The sequence below is a fragment of the Sphaerodactylus townsendi genome, linkage group LG02 (genome assembly GCF_021028975.2).
Source record: "Sphaerodactylus townsendi isolate TG3544 linkage group LG02, MPM_Stown_v2.3, whole genome shotgun sequence".
Classification (NCBI taxonomy): Eukaryota; Metazoa; Chordata; class Lepidosauria; order Squamata; family Sphaerodactylidae; genus Sphaerodactylus; species Sphaerodactylus townsendi.
The window spans coordinates 114,353,133-114,370,979 of record NC_059426.1 but is presented as its reverse complement, the minus strand read 5'-3'; the positions used below and the strand labels follow the sequence as shown (position 1 = coordinate 114,370,979).

Genomic DNA, 17,847 nt, shown 5'->3' with positions numbered 1-17,847 from the left:
CATAATTATAAGGGCTAATGCTAATTATGTGGTAGTAAAGCAAAAAGGATGGATGTTTCTGGAATAATTAAACTTTACCCAACATATATGGGGCTGCTTATCATAGAGAAGGTCCTGTAGAGTCTGGATTTTTGGTGGGAACCAGATCAACCAATCCAGATGGTAGAACTTGAGGGAAGCGGATGTTGTTCCACGGTGCTGTCCTGGGAATAGTCTCATCATGGCTGAGAGCTACTCTATTTATGTCATCTGCTAGACTCTAGTTATCAGAGTGGATTTAAATCACTGGTTGGTAGGGCTAGTTTTAAATCTTGGTTTTGTATATACAAATCATTCTTGCTGGTATAATGTTAATATTTACAACCAGATGAACGTTTCATTTTTAGAATAAAAACTTGTCAGATTAGTTTTACAGTTATATCAAAAATACTGATTTGGTTATACTATTAGGAATACATAGATTGATAATTATGAAATTATTGTGAGGTGAGCTATCTCCAGTTTCATTTGGGCCACCAGACCTGGCATTTCTTTGTTGCATTTTGGATGCATGTCTGTCTTACCCAGAAGTTAGAAGAACTTCATTAAAGTATTCCCAAACGGGACCTCTTTTATGACCTGCTGCCATTATAGATTTTTTCCTCCAGGGAGAGAATGATAAGATAAACCTCAGATAAACCTTCTTGAAATGTTTCACATTCATTTTTCCTGATTGTCCCTCCCTCCTTACGCTTACCTTCTTGTACACTCCCAAAAATCTTCTATGCCAGGGTCTCCAAAGTGGCTGACATCAAACCCTGGGGATCAAAGGGACTATCTGAGAGGTCAGTAAATGTCTAGAGATCAAAAGGGGATCAATAAACACCAGGATCAGTTATGAACTTTTGGGGTCAAAGGCTGACATTTGTATAAGACATAAAAATACATAAAATGATACAATACATTTAAATTACAATTTATTGATGCATGGCTGGTACATAGCTCCAATCAGACATTACACATTGTTATTAGACAAATAAAGACATTTATTATTGATAATATTTATTTATTTTACATGGCTAGGGTCGGCGAGGGAACAAGAATTCCATGAAGGGGTCAATAGTCTAAAAAGTTTGGGGGCCCTGTTCTATGCATTGAATTTCTTAGCACTTAAGCAGAAGGAGCCCCTCCCACTGCTTACACAGATTTGCAAAGGAACAATGAAATTAAGGGGTTTTTTTTGCAACTCTGTATTTTTATTTTATATCACTTTTGCCATAAAGAAGATATATGTTATCTCTGTTACCACAAATTTGCAGTTTTGAGAACTGCAAAACCAAGCAAGTGTGGTAATATCTTCTATATGGAAAAACTGCCCAAAATAATCTCACAGAAATCTCTGGAACAGCATGGTATTGTGAACAGATTAACAGAATTCATTTTCCACAAAATTTAAACATTGCATGAATATAGAGTCATGCTAAATAATTTAAAACGAATCCTTATTTCATGATAAAAAACCATGCTAAACAATTTTGGGAGAGCTTGCAAATGGTAAAAATCAAAAACTATTTTGGGAACTTATATTACTGGGAAATAAAAAGAGGCCCAGTACAATGAAGCCATTCAAGTAAAGACATGGACTGACCATTACTCAAAAACACTAGGTATACTAGACAACGAAACACAGGAAATAATCTATGTATGATAGGGCCGGAAGTAACTGAATGGGAGATAAGACAACTGGTGAATTCACTCCCGCTAGGTAAGTCCCCAGGAGGCGACCTAATACCGGCCGAATGTTTTAAAACTTTTCTGGACTGATGGACCCTGGCGTTAGCAAGTGTTTTTACCCAAATAAATCATGCAGGCAGAATACCACAGGGCTGTGTAGTGACCAGGACAAGCAAAACGATTCAAGAATAAGAGACACTACCAGAAGCCTTTGCTTCTTGACCAAAGTTTCTCTAGTCTCAAAATAGGCCAGTGAATCCTAGCATACGATAGATTTTTTAGCTTATTACACAGCCTAGAAACCAGTGCTGGATAAACCCTCCCCCTGTTGTCTGTCCAATAGATTATTGTTCTAAGAGAGCAAAATCAGAATGAACAGGTGCAAGTTGTTACTTTTAATGAGGTCTGAGGTAATCAGTTAACTAGAGGGAAACTGAAGAACTGCCCTGGCCTATAGGAATGAAATGAAGGTTTGAAGGATAATATATATTTTATTCACACACACACACACACACACACACACACACACACACACACACACACACACACACACACACACACACACACACACACACACACAGCATAGAAAAATTATTCACACACACACACACACACACACACACACACACACACACACACACACACAGCATAGAAAAATTGATTATGATCACATTTGAGAATCACATTGGTATAAGCACACATAAGAATCATATTATTTGCACTATAGAAAATTGATAAGTTTCCTGCAGCATTAGAAATCTAGCTAGTGATGTAATGTGGAATTTTGCCCAGAACCTTAGATGAGCTTTCAAACTTCAAGGAACTAATTGGGACCTAGCTGCACTCTTATATATTATAGAGAGAAGGGAACGGGAAAGGAGAGTTTGAGTAGCTAATTAAAGAAATACACAGAAGCTTATATTCTGTCACAAAATGTAGAATTGATTGTTTTATTATGCACAGAAAACGTAAGCTGGAATCCACCTCCTGTTTGGATTATAAAAAAGCTAGTTTTCTTTGTTCACCAGCTCTTCTTTGTTATGGATCGAATCCTCTCTGATCTGAATAAAAGCCTATTAATTCAATCACCTGTCTCCCGGTAATTCTTCCTGCCCACTTTCCCTGAATTGGGAGACAGGTAGCTGCTGAAGATACTCCTCGGAGTATAAGTTGGACCTCAACTGTGGTTGTGCCCATTTATAAAAAATGGGATAAAACAAATCCAAATAAGTGTGCTTCCCGTTGCATCTAAGATCTATGCAAGACATCTGAAATTCAAATTGGAAAAGTAGATTGAGGACAATGACATTTTATATCCTTGTCAGTTAGGCTTTAAAAGGGGACACTCAAGGATAGAACACTGTCAGACACTGTACCATCTAGCATATGACGCAGTGAGAGGTCCGACTAAAGCACTTTACGTTGCTTTTGTGGATCTAGATGCGGCTTTTGATTCCTTGAATAAGAATAGACTGTGGCAAAAATTAAATAATCTGAAGCTGGATTCACAACTGCTCTATCTAATTCAGCAGTTACATAAGGAAGCCAAAATAAGAATAAAAATAGGGAAGTTAGCACTGTCAGAGTCAATACCAGTGGATAAAGGTGTCAAGCAAGGGTGTATACTTGCTTCTGTGCTATTTAACGTTTATATAAATGATATAGCCAGGTTCATGTCACCATCAATAGGAAAAACTAAGATATCAGTTCTACTGTAGTGTACGCGGATGATGTGAAGTTGGTTTCCCTGACTAGAATAGGACTGAAAAGACTGTCAGACACTCTGGGCCAATACTGCAATGATGAAGGACTAACCATCAAAACTAAGGTGGTGGTATTCAAAAAAAGCTGAAAAACATAAATGGAGCATCCTTGCCATCCCAATAGAACAAACAAAATCTTATAAGTATCTGGGCATCACATTTAGTGAAACACTGTCATGGAACCAGCATGTAGAAACTTTGAGAATGGGTGCCCTTAGAAATACAGGGTTGATAATAAAATTCTTCTCCAATGGTGGAAGATTGATTGACCCAGCCTTGAAATTTATATGAGCAAAATTATACCTTACCTGCTATATGGGGTTGAGATCTGGGGGTGGGGGAAAACAGGGAGGAAGACAGTGGAAAGTCTTCAAAATCTTTTTATGAGAAAGATCCTAGCACTCCCATCAGTTTCACTGATATGAGCAGAGCTAGGGTTACCCTCTTTAAAAGCAAACATTGAACATTGGAACAAACATATAACCAACCCGCTCAACACCTTCAGTTGGTATAGTCTACAAAAAACGATTGAGCAAGACAAACTATGGGGTACATATCTAATTGAAACAGTAACAAAGTATACCATCCTGGATGATTTGATTGGTAAAGCAAACCAGGAAAATGGCCTAAAAGAATGGATATTCACCATGGACACAAGAACAAGTAGGAACAAAATAAATCAGTCCAAGATTGCCCCCTATTTTAAGCTGTTCAAACAAGATAATTCAAGATCAACATATCTTAAAAACATATCAACATATGTCTTTAGAAGTGAGTTGACTAACCTGAGATTCCATTCCACTCCCACAGCAATGAGAAAGGCACTATAGTCTAAGGAAGGAAGGATATGTAAGAATTGCTTATGCAGTTGTGGTAGGGAAGAAGACCTAGTACACTATGTTTTAGAATGTCCCCTGTATGATGAGCCCACGAAAAAAAGTACATTACAGGATTTATGTCATTAGTGAAGGACAGGAGCCATGAGGAAAAGTTGATCTTTCTGTTAGCAGACTGTGGCCATTATATCTCAAGTCGAATGGCTATATTTGCCTATGCTGCTAGGAGAATGAGGTTGAAGGTGGATGTCTGTATGTAATGTTAATGTTTTTAACTTAATTTAAATATAGCTCATGTATATTTGAATTTTTACAGGATGTATTTTTTTTTAATGTGAGAAATTGTGATGGTCAATGACCAACAATAAAATCTATCTATCACATTATTTCATGACAAATTACCTTTGGGCTATAATATATCTTAAACAGAAAACTGTGTTTAGGTAGCAGTTTCCTCAAAAGGCACTTTATTTTTTTAAAAAATATGATTTAAATAAAAAATTCTGATTTGAATTTAAAAAAATCAATTTTTAATTTTTTAAAAGAAGCATTGATTTTTGGGCACCTTGCTAATTATTGATGCTGGGGGCGTTTATCCTGTGGAAGTGACCACGTTCTAGCTGTGATGGTTGTGTTGGTACTAAAAGACAAAGCCCGTCCCTCTATGAAAAAGTGTGTCACTTCTACTAACTCTTCAGAACAGACATGTGGCTGTGACCTCCTTAAGCTTCTTTGGGTACAACTGAAAAATTTCAGTTGTGCAGGATGGCCAGTTGATTTGGTAGCAGCTCATTACTGTCTGTTTGGCTGGATTTCAGGCTTGCTTTTGAAGTTGTGTAGTGTCATGTACTTGTTCAACAACAAGGTCCCATGTTGCCCTAACCTGACATAAGTAATATCAGCTTGTATTTTCCTGAGAATCAAGCAACACTGGGTGCCAAGTGGTCTTTAAAGTCATGGCTGAACTTGTGTCCAGGTAGATGGAAATCAGCAGCTGCTGCAGTTTAACTACAGAGCCCTTCAGGCTGTTCTTATGCTATACAACAACAGATGTTAACACTGCAGTCCTAAGCAGAGCTGCACCCTCCTAAGGCTATTCGTGTCAATGGTCTTAGAAGGATATACCTTTGTTTAGAACAGGGGTAGGGAACCTGCGGCTCTCCAGATGTTCAGGAACTACAATTCCCATCAGCCTCTGTCAGCATGGCCAATTGGCCATGCTGGTAGGGGCTGATGGGAATTGTAGTTCCTGAACATCTGGAGAGCCGCAGGTTCCCTACCCCTGGTTTAGAACAACACTGTCTGATACCTACTGAATCTCCCAGTATGTACCATTTCTCTTGGAATAAAACTGCTTTTGGAACATTCATTATTCTAATTTGGCTACAATAAACTGTATAAATATGTACATATGTTGATCCTGAAGGTAAAACAAATGAGGCTATTACTAGCCTGTTGTATCTATATCATTGTACAAGAATGTTACAAAGCTATACACCTTTGATGTGTTACCAGGATCCAGGGGCTGGTGTCAGATATTTGCTTTTATAGATTTTGGGGGGATATTGTCCAGGAGTATACCTAATTTTAGTTAGCCTGGAAAACCACTGGTTGAGCTGTTAAGAGACTTCAAGTCTCTCCTTTCTCGTATAAAATTATTTATGATTTGCTACTCATCATAGATGATCCATCTGGGTAGTGATGAATATACATTCCTAGTGAGCAAAAATTGTATTCAACAGCAGAGCAGACCTCTAAAACATAATTACAAACATGACAATGCATTAATTTCCTCCTGTGTGAATATAACACAATTTTCATCTATGTGGGATAGAAGCTTATGATCACCACCAAGCATCCTAATATGTGGCACAATCCTTGGCAGTCCAACAGTGCTTCAGTGTCAGTGAAGGCTGTGGTCAGCTGGCGGAGGGGTTACCTGCATTGCTACAGCCCACCTTTCAGACTGTAGCCAGTTGAACCTTCATTATTAAAGATGTGTTTAAATTACAAGCCTTCTTGTTATTCAGACAAATTGTTACCTTTCATACGGTTAGCGTATGCAGCTGAATTGCTTCTCTTTATTCCAGCTCCAAATGCTTCACTGATTTTTTAAACAAATTGTATGTGTGAAATTGTGCTGTGCTTGAAATCATAGCAATGCTATGATTCAAGAATGAAATATGTCAATAGGTATTTTGCAGGAGGGGAACCAAACAGGGAATGAAGGACTGGTAGATTAGAGAGTAGATTTTGGCATATGCCCCCTCTCCAGTGATCCCTTTCACCCCGCTATATAAACAAACACTGAATATACATCTATTATAAACCCAGGATGGAAAGTTCCAAACCCTTTAGAAAATAACCAGTATGGAGGACAACCACTAGAGGGCAGGAAAGAACTCTCTGCTAAAGAACGAAGTTCAGCAAACTTACACATGCACAAAATGTCTGGGCTGTCTAGGAGCTATATGCCAAGGGCCTATGAATTCTTGACTATTATGTGTTCTGTTTCACCTCTTTGTGGCCAAGAACAGTAAGATTTGCATTTCCTTACAACAGAATTCAGTACCATTCTAGCCCCCCCACCCCACCTCACTGGTGTGCGGAGATGAGTTTAGAAAAGCTACACTAGGACTGTTAGAAAATTGATCATCTAGATAGTCTGGGGTGTGGTTCACAAATGTGTGGGGAATCAAATGGCAAAACGAAATACCGTACATCACTTCAGATTTCAGTGGGTGGACTCCAGCACTGAATGTTCCTTTGCATAAAAATGCCAATAGGACATGAGCACATCAGGGAAAAAGCTCCTACCTGCTCCTTTTGCTTGCTTGCTATGCAGGGAGTTAATATGGGAGCATTTCCAAATGTAAGCCTCCATCTTAAGTGCTCTTTTGCATATGTGAATCAGGTCCTGAAGTTGCTGAGAGAAGTATATAAAGATCTGATGCATTTTTATTTATCTGTCATATATGTATGCTGTTTACTCCAGCTTTCTCCTGACACAGGCAGGTCCTAAAGTGCCAGTGGTGAATAAAATCCAAAAATATTGTAAAGATGAACCTATCTGGCAGTGTTCATTTGTGGTTCATGGTTCCTTGAGTGGTGAGAAGAAGAAACTGCACCTGCTTTTTTGTTTTCCTTTAAATGAGGCAGCACTAGTTTTTTTGCAGGATTTGCAAAGAGCTTTTTTTTTTACTAAGCAACATGTCTACTATTTCAATTCAGTTCCCCAGAGAGAGCAAGACAGAGGCGTAATGGGGGAAAACGACACCCGGGGGCAATACCTAGTAACCCCCCCATGCACCCCTCACGCACCCCACTTATGGTGGCAGCTCTGCGGGTGGCTCAGGCAGGTGCCACGAAGGTAGGCCAGCTCCTGCCATCCCTGTCAGTGGGAAGGGCAGGAGTCCAGAGCACCCCTTTTGCAGAAGGCCTCCCGACCACACGGTGGGGCCTGGCCTCAGCATCGGTTGGGTGCCAGGTGCCGCTAATGCAGCTGGACGATGCCAGCACGATCCCCCGGCAGGAAAGAAGCCTCCTGGCTGCATGGCTGGGCCTGACGTTGGGCGCCACTGGCACAGGGGGAGCTGCCAGGTACCGGCTGGGGCACCACGCTGTGAGAGAGGCTGGGTGTAGGGACCCAGCAGGTGTCCAGTGTCCCCCCATGTGACCAAAAGGTGTCTGCCCAGGGATATGTCCCTATAGGCGGTATGCCACTGGAGCAAGATGATTGTTGTCCCTGTGTGTTTCTCCCATTATCTGTTCTAAATGTATGCCTGCACTTTCTCTGCCCCTTTATTTGGGAGGAGTCTCCAAGTTTATATGGTTACTTGGTACTAAAGACTCTCTCCTAACAATTAGCTCTGTATCCCTATTTTTCTCCTCCCCAGTCTTGCATGTGAGCAATTGGCCATGAGGGTATGGACCTTATTGGCCATGAGGGTATGGAATTATTATTATTATTATTATTATTATTATTATTATTATTATTATTATTATTATTATTATTATTATTATTATAGATTTCACAGATCTTTAGCTGGTTGTTGGCCTTCATTACAATTCGAGCATCACCCAGAGGCCTAGAAAGTTGTAATGTATCGGCGTAGTATTCGTGCGGATCCCAGCAGGGCTGCCTTCTGAATTTGACCAATGTTAATTTTGTCAATTCGAAGATGTTTCAAGTGCTGCCCTAGTGTTTTTGGGATGGTGCCCAGCGTGCCGATTACCACTGGGACGACCTCAGCTGGTTTGTGCCATAGACGCTGAAGCTCGATTTTCAAATCACAGTATCTAGTGACCTCCTCATGTTCTTTTTCAGTGAGCCTGCTGTCACCGGGGACTGCTATGTCGATGATGGTCACTTCCTTGTCCTCGATCACGGTGATGTCTGGTGTATTGTGTTTCAACACTTTGTTCATTTGGATTCGAAAGTCCCACAGGATCTTGACCTTCTCATTTTCCATTACTTTCTCTGGACAATGTTCCCACCAGTTCTTAGCTGTTCTTATGTTGTAATTCTTGCGTAAATTCCAGTGGATCATCTTGGCCACTGAGTTATGTCTCTGTTTGTACTCAGTCTGGGCAATCTTTTTGCAGCAGCTGAGGACATGATCTACAGTTTCATCAGCTTCTTTGCACAATCTGCATTTTGCATCATCAGAGGATTTTTCGATTTTGGCCTTGATCAAATTTGTTCTAATGGCTTGCTCTTGGGCGGCTAAAATCAGGGATTCAGTTTCCTTTTTCAGAGTTCCAGTTGTTAACCACAGCCAAGTCTTTTCGTTGTCCACCTTGTCTTTGATTTCTCCAGAAATTGGCCGTGCAGTGCTTTGTTGTGCCAGCTTTCAGTCCTCATTTTAATCACATTTTTTCTGTATTCTTGTTTGGTTTTCTGGGTTTGCAGCAAATGTCTGTACTTCACTTCAATCAATGCCTGTTCTTGACTTTCCTTCACATAATCGGCCAGTGCATGCTTCTCCTCTTCTACTGTTTGCTGTACTTGCAGTAAGCCCCTGCCACCAGATCTCCGGGGAAGGTATAATCTATCAGTATCACTGAGTGGATGTATTTATTATTGTTGTTGTTGTTGTTGTTGTTGTTGTTGTAGATTTTACAGCTGCCAGATCTTTAGCTGGTTGTTGGCCTTCATTACAATTCAAGCCTCACCCAGAGGCCTAGGAAGTTGCAATGTATCGGCGTAGTATTCATGCGGATCCCAGCAGGGCTGCCTGATTGTGCAAAAAAGCTGATGAAACTGTAGATCATGTCCTCAGCTGCTGCACAAAGATTGCCCAGACTGAGTACAAACAGAGACACAACTCAGTGGCCAAGATGATCCATTGGAATTTATGCAAGAATTACAACATAAGAACAGCTAAGAACTGGTGGGAACATTGTCCAGAGAAAGTAATGGAAAATGAGAAGGTCAAGATCCTGTGGGACTTTCGAATCCAAACGGACAAAGTGTTGAAACACAATACACCAGACATCACCGAGATGATGATGATGATGATGATGATTTATTACAGTCAAAGACCAGAACAAAAACGTATACAGTAATTAAAATGTTCACATTTTAAAAGTTGCATGGATATTAAAATAGAAAATATAGTTAGTTGAATTAATACAGAGGGACAAAAGACCTATCAAACCTGGGGACCCTATCTAAGGCTCATGATCTAACAGTAGAAGGGAAATATACAATCCCTTGGATCTACCAGGGCGTTTAGGGAGCAAGGAAATATCTAATAATGACATAAAAGGGAAATACAGTAAATCATGCCCAACTGTTCCAACTTCTCCACTTGCATAAGTATATACACATTCCTAATATGGTACACAATATATATTTGGTGTTCAACCAAAACATTTATAGTACAATTTAAGATAAAGCAACTTAGAACCATCTTAACTAATATAAAATGCAATTTAAATAATACTCCTGCATAATTCTTGACTTTACAAGTCAGTTTTTTATTCTTGTTTGTTGTTTTACATAGAAAAGTAGATTTAATATATGATGGAATCATTTTTAAGAAGTTATAAAAATGGGAGTTAATTTTTTTTTACAATGCTGCCAATTCAAATTTGGCAAATCTAAAGGACACAATATTACCAAAGTCTTACTTTAAAAAACTAATTCAGATTTTGAGAATCTGTTTTTTAATTATCACATTTTATTCAGATTGTTCAAGTACAAGAGCTGATATCACTTGTCTTCTCTCCCTCATTTCTCCTCATTGCAAAAACTTAGATTGGGTAGTAACTTTTTGAGAGCATTCAGAATTCTTCTGTATTGACAGTGCTTTATAAATGAAGAACAGCACTTAATTCCCTACCTGAGTAATGAATAAGGAGTCTGGTTACAGATGTAGTTTTGGGATGTAGCTGCTGGAATGAAATTAATTCTGTGGTCACCAAATTTTGCCTGCTGGCCAGCCGGAGTTGGTTTGGCCTGGGTTAACCTTGCTATCCTACTTTGCGGGTAACATCTGTTTCTTATCCTGCATTGCCTAATAGATACATTCTTCTAGAGAAAAATACCTGATGCTTTCACCAACTTATTGGAGTCGGGACTGCATTTGATAAATAAAAACACTGGTGGCTCAGACCAGCCTCTGGGCTCGCACGAAAGCAGCCATGTCCTTATATAACTCACACAGTTGAGACTCACAGCCTCAGCCCCTCCCTCTGCTTTAAGGCACACCACAGCCTGCCAACAGCAATCCTCTCTTGGGAAAAATCACCAGGAACTTTGTGCTTTTCCAGCCCCATCAGGAATTTTAATATGCAAAAGCCACAGGAGCTTTGAGGTTGTTGAACAGGCCCTGCATACTAACATGCCCCTAGCCAATCCAGCTCCTTTCTGCTGCACTGTGTGCTGAGATGTTTTCAGCTCCAGAAATCCTCTCGCCATACTGCCTGCCAGCCTCTGCTCTTTTTCTCCCGTTAGGTGTGGGCGATGTTAGGCTTTAACAGGCAGCAAGGGGTAAAGGGGAGCCAGCTATGCAGAGATGGGAATTGTGGATGCATGAATTAAACAGATAAAGCAAAATGTTTGGGTGTTTTCATTTAGGTAATTCTCACAGCAGCTACTGTGGATCATGGACTCTGTGTGAGCTATTGTGAGTGGCAGCAGGGAAAGACTTCTGATTGAAGAATGAGAGAGAAAGTGGAAAACAGCTGGCTGAGAAGAGCTCTTCTCGAGGGGCATGCTCACAGCAGGGGCTGTGTAAAAATATTTGGGTAAATTAATCTGGGATTTGTCTGGCACTTGCTGTCAGCATTTTATGCTCAACCTCTAAAGCCCAGCCATCCCTATAAGCTTTCACTGCAGTTGTGGAAACAGCTATTTCTTTTTCAATGCAGCACCAAAAGCTTCCTGTTTTGCTAGCAGGACACAGATGTCCTGCTGCCACCCCACTTGCTCCATATTTCCTCTGATGGCAGTTTCAGATGTTAACAGCAACAAATCTGTTTGCCATTGTATGTATTATTTTTGGGGTGTGAAAGCTGGCCCCAGCTGCTGCAGAAGATATATATTTGAAAAGATGTTATGAGTACAGGGTGTTATATTAATTTTTTGCACCAAAAGATGCATTAAGGCTTATTTTCTGGATAGGGCTTATTTTAGGGGAAATACAGTACCTTCACAATTCATTAAGGCGTGCTCTTGGCAACCCATTGCTTCCCCTTCACGTGTGACACAAGCTGCGTCCTCATTGGCAGGGAGCACAGGGCATTGTCTGCGATTCATGATCTGTAGCTACTGGTAGGGCTTATTTTTGGAGGAGGGCTTATATTTTAAGCATCCTCCAAAAATCCTGAAAAATCATGATAAGGCTTATTTTCAGGGTAGGGCTTATTTTCGGGAAAACACGGTACCTCATTTAAGGAGGCTACCTTAGCAAGCAGTATGGCTTGTGGACTGTAAAAATAAACTCAACAGTTACATGATTATACTTTAATTCTGAATTTTATGTATATTTATTTTATATAATTCAATATGTTATTATAATTGCCTTTAATGTTCTTTGATAAATATTCCTGAGAATACCCTGACGACATTAGCAGAACACACATACACTTGCTCATTCTTGCCAGAGCAATATGGGAGAAGTGTTTGGGGTGACTCACTAGCTTGCAGCCTTGGGAAAGACATTTGATATCAAAGTGTCTGGGCTTGTGCACTATTTAACCTGTCATAAGGTAGCAAGTTAGCAAGCTTGAAAACTGCTTCAGCCTTCCTTGATTTGCTGATATTATCTGAGAGGTCAACAAACCATAAACTGAGGAGCTGAATATTAAGGAGAGAATGTTAATGTAGAGAAGGACTATGTATCACCCTGGAATAAGTGATCATTGAAACAGCAGCAAAACAGCATGCAAAGGAGATCAAAGTTCAGAATGCGTGTGAAAGAGTTCAGTGTGCAGCTTCAACAGTCTGGAGCAAATGCATCCACTGATGGAGTATAATTATTCAAGATCAATACATTAGGTGTGGACATGAAAGAGACAGCACAAGGATAACTCTGCATGTTACAGTTGAACATATTAATGGGTTGGATCCTGCACAAAACCTTGACTGAAGGAATTTTCATTGGAGGGGGATTTCCATGCCTACTGCAGCCTCTGTGCCCCCATGCCCACAGCAGCCGCAACTACCTCCAGAAATGGTGCTCCTGGAAGACCAGGGATCCTCTGGAAAAACATGCCAGAAGGGCTGATGATCTGCTGTGGGAGGGGGAAATCAGCGAAAATCATCCCCCCTTATTTCAGTGGAAACTTTCTAGTGGATCTGTCCCATGTTTTCTGCAGCAGATGTAGAAGTGAATTCTGTATTGGGGGAGGAACATAAAAACAATTTCTTTTCACCTTCCCCAGAACCATATGATGGACATTTATGGGATGTAGAGTCTGTGCCTTTGGAAACTGAAAAATTCATGTTCCCTTAATCAGGATTATTTCATATAATTTTTGTTCTAATCTGGATACAAATACTTGAGGATAAAGCACAGGCACTTAACGAGATTTGTGAATGGTACACATAATTGAAATGGTTATTTTTGTGATAAAATATAGTGCAGCAAAGATTCTAAGCCATTCTCATTCGGATCTGCCATGTATTTTGCTGAGAAAAGCAATTACTCAATAATCAAGAGCAATTAGGGGCAGGAGATGGGGCACTTCAAGAGGAGAAGCTCCCCCTTTAGTGCAAGTCAGAACTGCCCTGCTGCTGAATTGGTCCACTTCTTCTGTGGGAGAGGTGGGATTTGAAATCAGCCATAATTGTAAAAAAAAAATGGGATGACTAAGAGAGGTGTAGCTAGGAAAAATGGATCCTGGGGAAAAAAATCTGACCCCCCCCATATGGGAAGGGGTGGGTGGAGGGTGGGAAAGGGTGGGTAGGGATTGGAGAAGGTGATAAGGATTGCTAGGGGTGGGGGAGATGGGATGGGATAACTAAGGGTGAAGGAAATGGGGAGGGGTGGAGAGGGGAGGGGTTGGAGGATATGTCAAGGGGTGGCTAGGGTTGACTAGGGGTGGCTTGGGGTGGGGGAAAGTGGCAAGGGATGGCTAGGGGTGAGGGAAATGGGAAGGAGTGGCTAGGGGTGGGGAGGGTGAGAAGGGATGGGTAGGGATTGGAGAAGGTGGCAAGGGATGGCTAGGGTTGGGTGTGATGGAAAGGGATTGCTAGAGGTGGGGGAAATGGGAAGGGGTGGGGAGGGGTTGTAGAGGGTGGCAAGGGGTGGGGGAAGGTGGCAAGGGGGTGGGAGTGGCTCTTGCCAGGCCCTCTGTGGCCCCGGGAGCTTGAAGGGAGGTGGGGTGGGTGCAGCTCCCACCAGAGCTTCCCCACCTCCACTCACCCCAAAGCTCCCCGGGCCACAGGGCAGGGAAGCTCTCGCCAGGCTGTTGGTAGCCTGGTGAGCTTTGGGGTGAGTGGAGGTGGGGAAGCTCTCGCTGATAATAAAAGATTCAAATAAAAGATTCAAGTTATTCCCTGCTTCACATACAAAGCATGAGAAATGCTTGCACATTTATGCACGTGTGTCATTTGCACCTACATATCTCCTCCTGCTCCTATAGCCGAGTTGACTCTTGAACTGCCATGTAGCTCTGCAGATAAAGAAACACATCAGGTTTAAGCTGTGGGCAAACATAGTTACATTTTAGGCAAGGAGATGCATAGATTAAAGGAGGGAAAAGATCACATCTCGAAGTAAGACAAGATGTAAGTTTCTGAGGATTTTGTAAAATGAAGATGGTACTATTGTTTTGAGCCTTATAGTCATGAGAGAAAAAAAACAGTTTGGAAGTTCATGGGTAGCATCTGCTAAAAGCCTTTGGAAGGATGTGAGAACAGACTGAATTTTTCAACAATCAAAAAGGATTTCTGTAGCTCTCATAACCTGTTTTGCCTTGTTCCTTTTTCTTGTGCATACTTAGTGTTTGTGTGCTTGTTAATATAGAATTTTGCATCTGGTCTTGCAAAAATCTTGGGGTGCAAACAGATGGGGTCGTGGTGCACCTATATTTTATCTTCAGAACAGCCTTGTAAGTACTTGAAGATTTGAATTTACTTGAGGATTTGAATTTGGCTCTCAGAGGTCTAATTGACACACCAATTGCTGCATCACAGGGCGTTTTCCCACTTACCTTCTGCCCCGCTCTACTGCAGGCAAGTAGCGCGGGGTCCCTTGGCACTCCCCACTACAGGGGCGGCGACAACGCAGCCGCCCCGAGGCTGCTGCTGTCACACCCCCTCAGCGTGCGTCATTCCTGGCGCTCTTCCAAACGGCACCTTTTGATGACCCCGCGCAGAGCGCGGGGTTGTGGGGAAGCCTGGGCGTGCGGCATACGGGGGGTCGTGGCAAGTGGGGAAATGCCCACAGTGGGACCTTGGTCATAAGGAGTTTTGCTGTCTGTGAAATGCATTCTCCCCTTCCCCACAATCCCAAAAAAGGGGTAGGTGGGAAAGTATAATTCTACAAAATTCCTATTTTAAAATGGGAACATATGAAATACCTAAATTCCAACCTCATCCCCGAAAGAAAGAACAACAGTGCCTTTGTCTGTCTTGCATCGTACCTTTTGCTTTCAGATGGCAGAATATAGTATTTTCATACCCTAATCCAGCCATCCCCATGTGTGAAATAGGAAGATTGTGTTCCAGTGATGCTTCTTTCCCTGCTTCAAATTATATTCCACAATTGATTTATATTGTAGAATAGGTATTCTGGCAATATTGTATTCAACTAGGCTGATTTTCTTGTGTTGCAGATACTAAAGCAACCTGTGAAGAATCTCCATGAAGGTGATCAGCCATGCAATGTTCCTGGAAGGCTGTCCTCCTACTCGCTTTGGCCTCTATTGCTATCCAGTACACAGCTATCCGCACCTTCACAACCAAGTCCTTCCATAGCTGCCCTGTACCCAACCCAATGAACTGCAGCCTGAATCAGGAGACTGAATCAGCTGACAGACTTTGTGATGAAAGCCCAACCTTTGCATATAATCTTTCCAAGAAGACACATGTCCTCATCTTGGCCACAACCAGAAGTGGCTCCTCTTTTGTTGGGCAGCTGTTTAACCAACATTTTGATGTCTTCTATTTATTTGAACCCCTCTACCATGTCCAGTACACCTTGATCCCAAAGCTGACACAGACCAAGGGCTCTACAGACAGGCGGATCATGTTGGGAGCTGGCCGAGATTTACTGAGGAGCCTCTATGACTGTGACCTCTACTTCTTGGAAAATTACATTAAGCCCCCGCCGGTGAACCATACAACAGATAGGTTGTTCCGCCGGGGGGCCAGCAAGGCTCTGTGCTCCCCACCAGTTTGTGAGTCGTTGACAAATATTGATATTCCGCTGGAGGAAGGAGACTGTGTGAAAAAATGTGGCACCTTGAACCTAACACTGGCAACTGAGTCATGCAAAGAGCATGGGCATGTCGCTATCAAGACTGTGCGGGTGCCTGAAGTCAGTGACCTCCGAGCCTTGGTAGAGGACCCCAGGCTCAACCTGAAAATCATACAACTGGTGAGGGACCCTAGGGGCATCCTTGCCTCCAGGAGTGAGACATTTCGAGATACCTACAGGCTTTGGCGTATCTGGGATGGCACAGGTAGGAAACCCTATAACCTGGATGTGACACAGCTCACTACTGTCTGTGAGGACTTTTTGAACTCGGTTTCTACTGGACTAAACAGGCCATCTTGGCTCAAGGGCAAATACATGCTGCTTCGGTATGAAGACCTGGCCAGGAATCCCTTGAAAAAGACAGAGGAGATGTATGAATTCCTGGGCATCCCCATGGACAGCAACGTGGAACGATGGATACAGAACAACACAAGAGGAGACAGATCTGCAGCCAAACACAAGTATGGTACAGTCCGAAACTCAGCAGCAACAGCTGAGAAGTGGAGGTTCCGCCTTTCGTATGAAATTGTGGCATTCACACAGAATGCCTGCCAGCAGTTGTTGGTACAACTAGGTTATAAACTAGTGTCCTCTGAGGAGGAGTTAAAGAACCTTTCCATCAGCCTGGTGGAAGAAAGGGACTTCTTGCCCTTCTGGTAACACAGACATTAGGGTTTCGTATTTTAAATTTGATACGAGCCATTTCCTAACTGTTGCCTTATTTTCCCGTTCCCCATTTATTCTTTGAAATTTGCACTAATTCTTGAATGGGAATCTCAAAAGGAGTAAACATGAAGAAAGCATCTCCACTCATGGTATGAAATATGAGTATTGGGTACCTTAAAAGCAAATTAAAGAAACTGTGGATGGATAGCAATGTTTACAAATCAGACTCACACAACAATGTATAAAAGGAAAAAAAGTAACCCTCAGGTTTTCCACAATGAAGGACACCTGGGGAAATATACTTTTGCACTGTTTACTTTTACAATGTAAGAGGTAACTATAAATATATACATATATATATATGTCTAATTTAAGAATAGTGTTGTCACTTCCCATTTAACTCTTCCTTATTATGAGCAGGTTTTACTGTTAGCTGAATGTGGAATATCTCCTTGTTTTTAATCTTGTTTTGATATGTCTGTTTGAGTCATGTTATCAGGCTGGTCGCTGATCCATGGTTTGTTTAGTAACACCTATGACATTTCTTTGTGCCAAAAAGAAAAAAAATGGTTTGCTGAACAGCAACAACAGACCCTTAATGCTTTATCTCTGTGTTTTCTGCAAATAAAGAATTCAGTAAAATCAGTTGTTCCTGGAGGGTTACATTCACCAGGCCAGTCTCAATGACCATTTACTGCTGCTCAGGACAAATATTAACCCCTTTAATTGGTGTGGCAAACACTGTACCTGGTGGGGTAGAATGGGACAGGAGGTAGTTTTAGCTTTAAAGTCCATGGACAAAGGCAGGAAGAATGATGGGTATTCAAGTATATCATGTGGCTGCAAGTGACCACATGGAAAAGCAATGGCCATTCCAAGGAGACAGTAGCATGGATTTTAATTTCCTGCCATTTTTATATGTAATAAAGAATTAAG

General features: G+C 41.6%; 1 protein-coding gene across 1 annotated transcript in view; it reads left to right on the top strand.

The window, feature by feature from the left end:
• The window catches only part of CHST1 (carbohydrate sulfotransferase 1), a 33,469-nt gene extending 15,916 nt beyond the window's left edge, over positions 1 to 17,553 (top strand). Inside the window, exon 2 of the mRNA XM_048486238.1 lies at positions 15,602 to 17,553. Coding sequence (XP_048342195.1) covers positions 15,646 to 16,905 — 1,260 coding nt within the window. The 5' untranslated portion in view covers positions 15,602 to 15,645 and the 3' untranslated portion in view covers positions 16,906 to 17,553. The remainder of the gene's footprint in view (positions 1 to 15,601) is intronic.
• Positions 17,554 to 17,847: the final 294 nt, after the last annotated feature.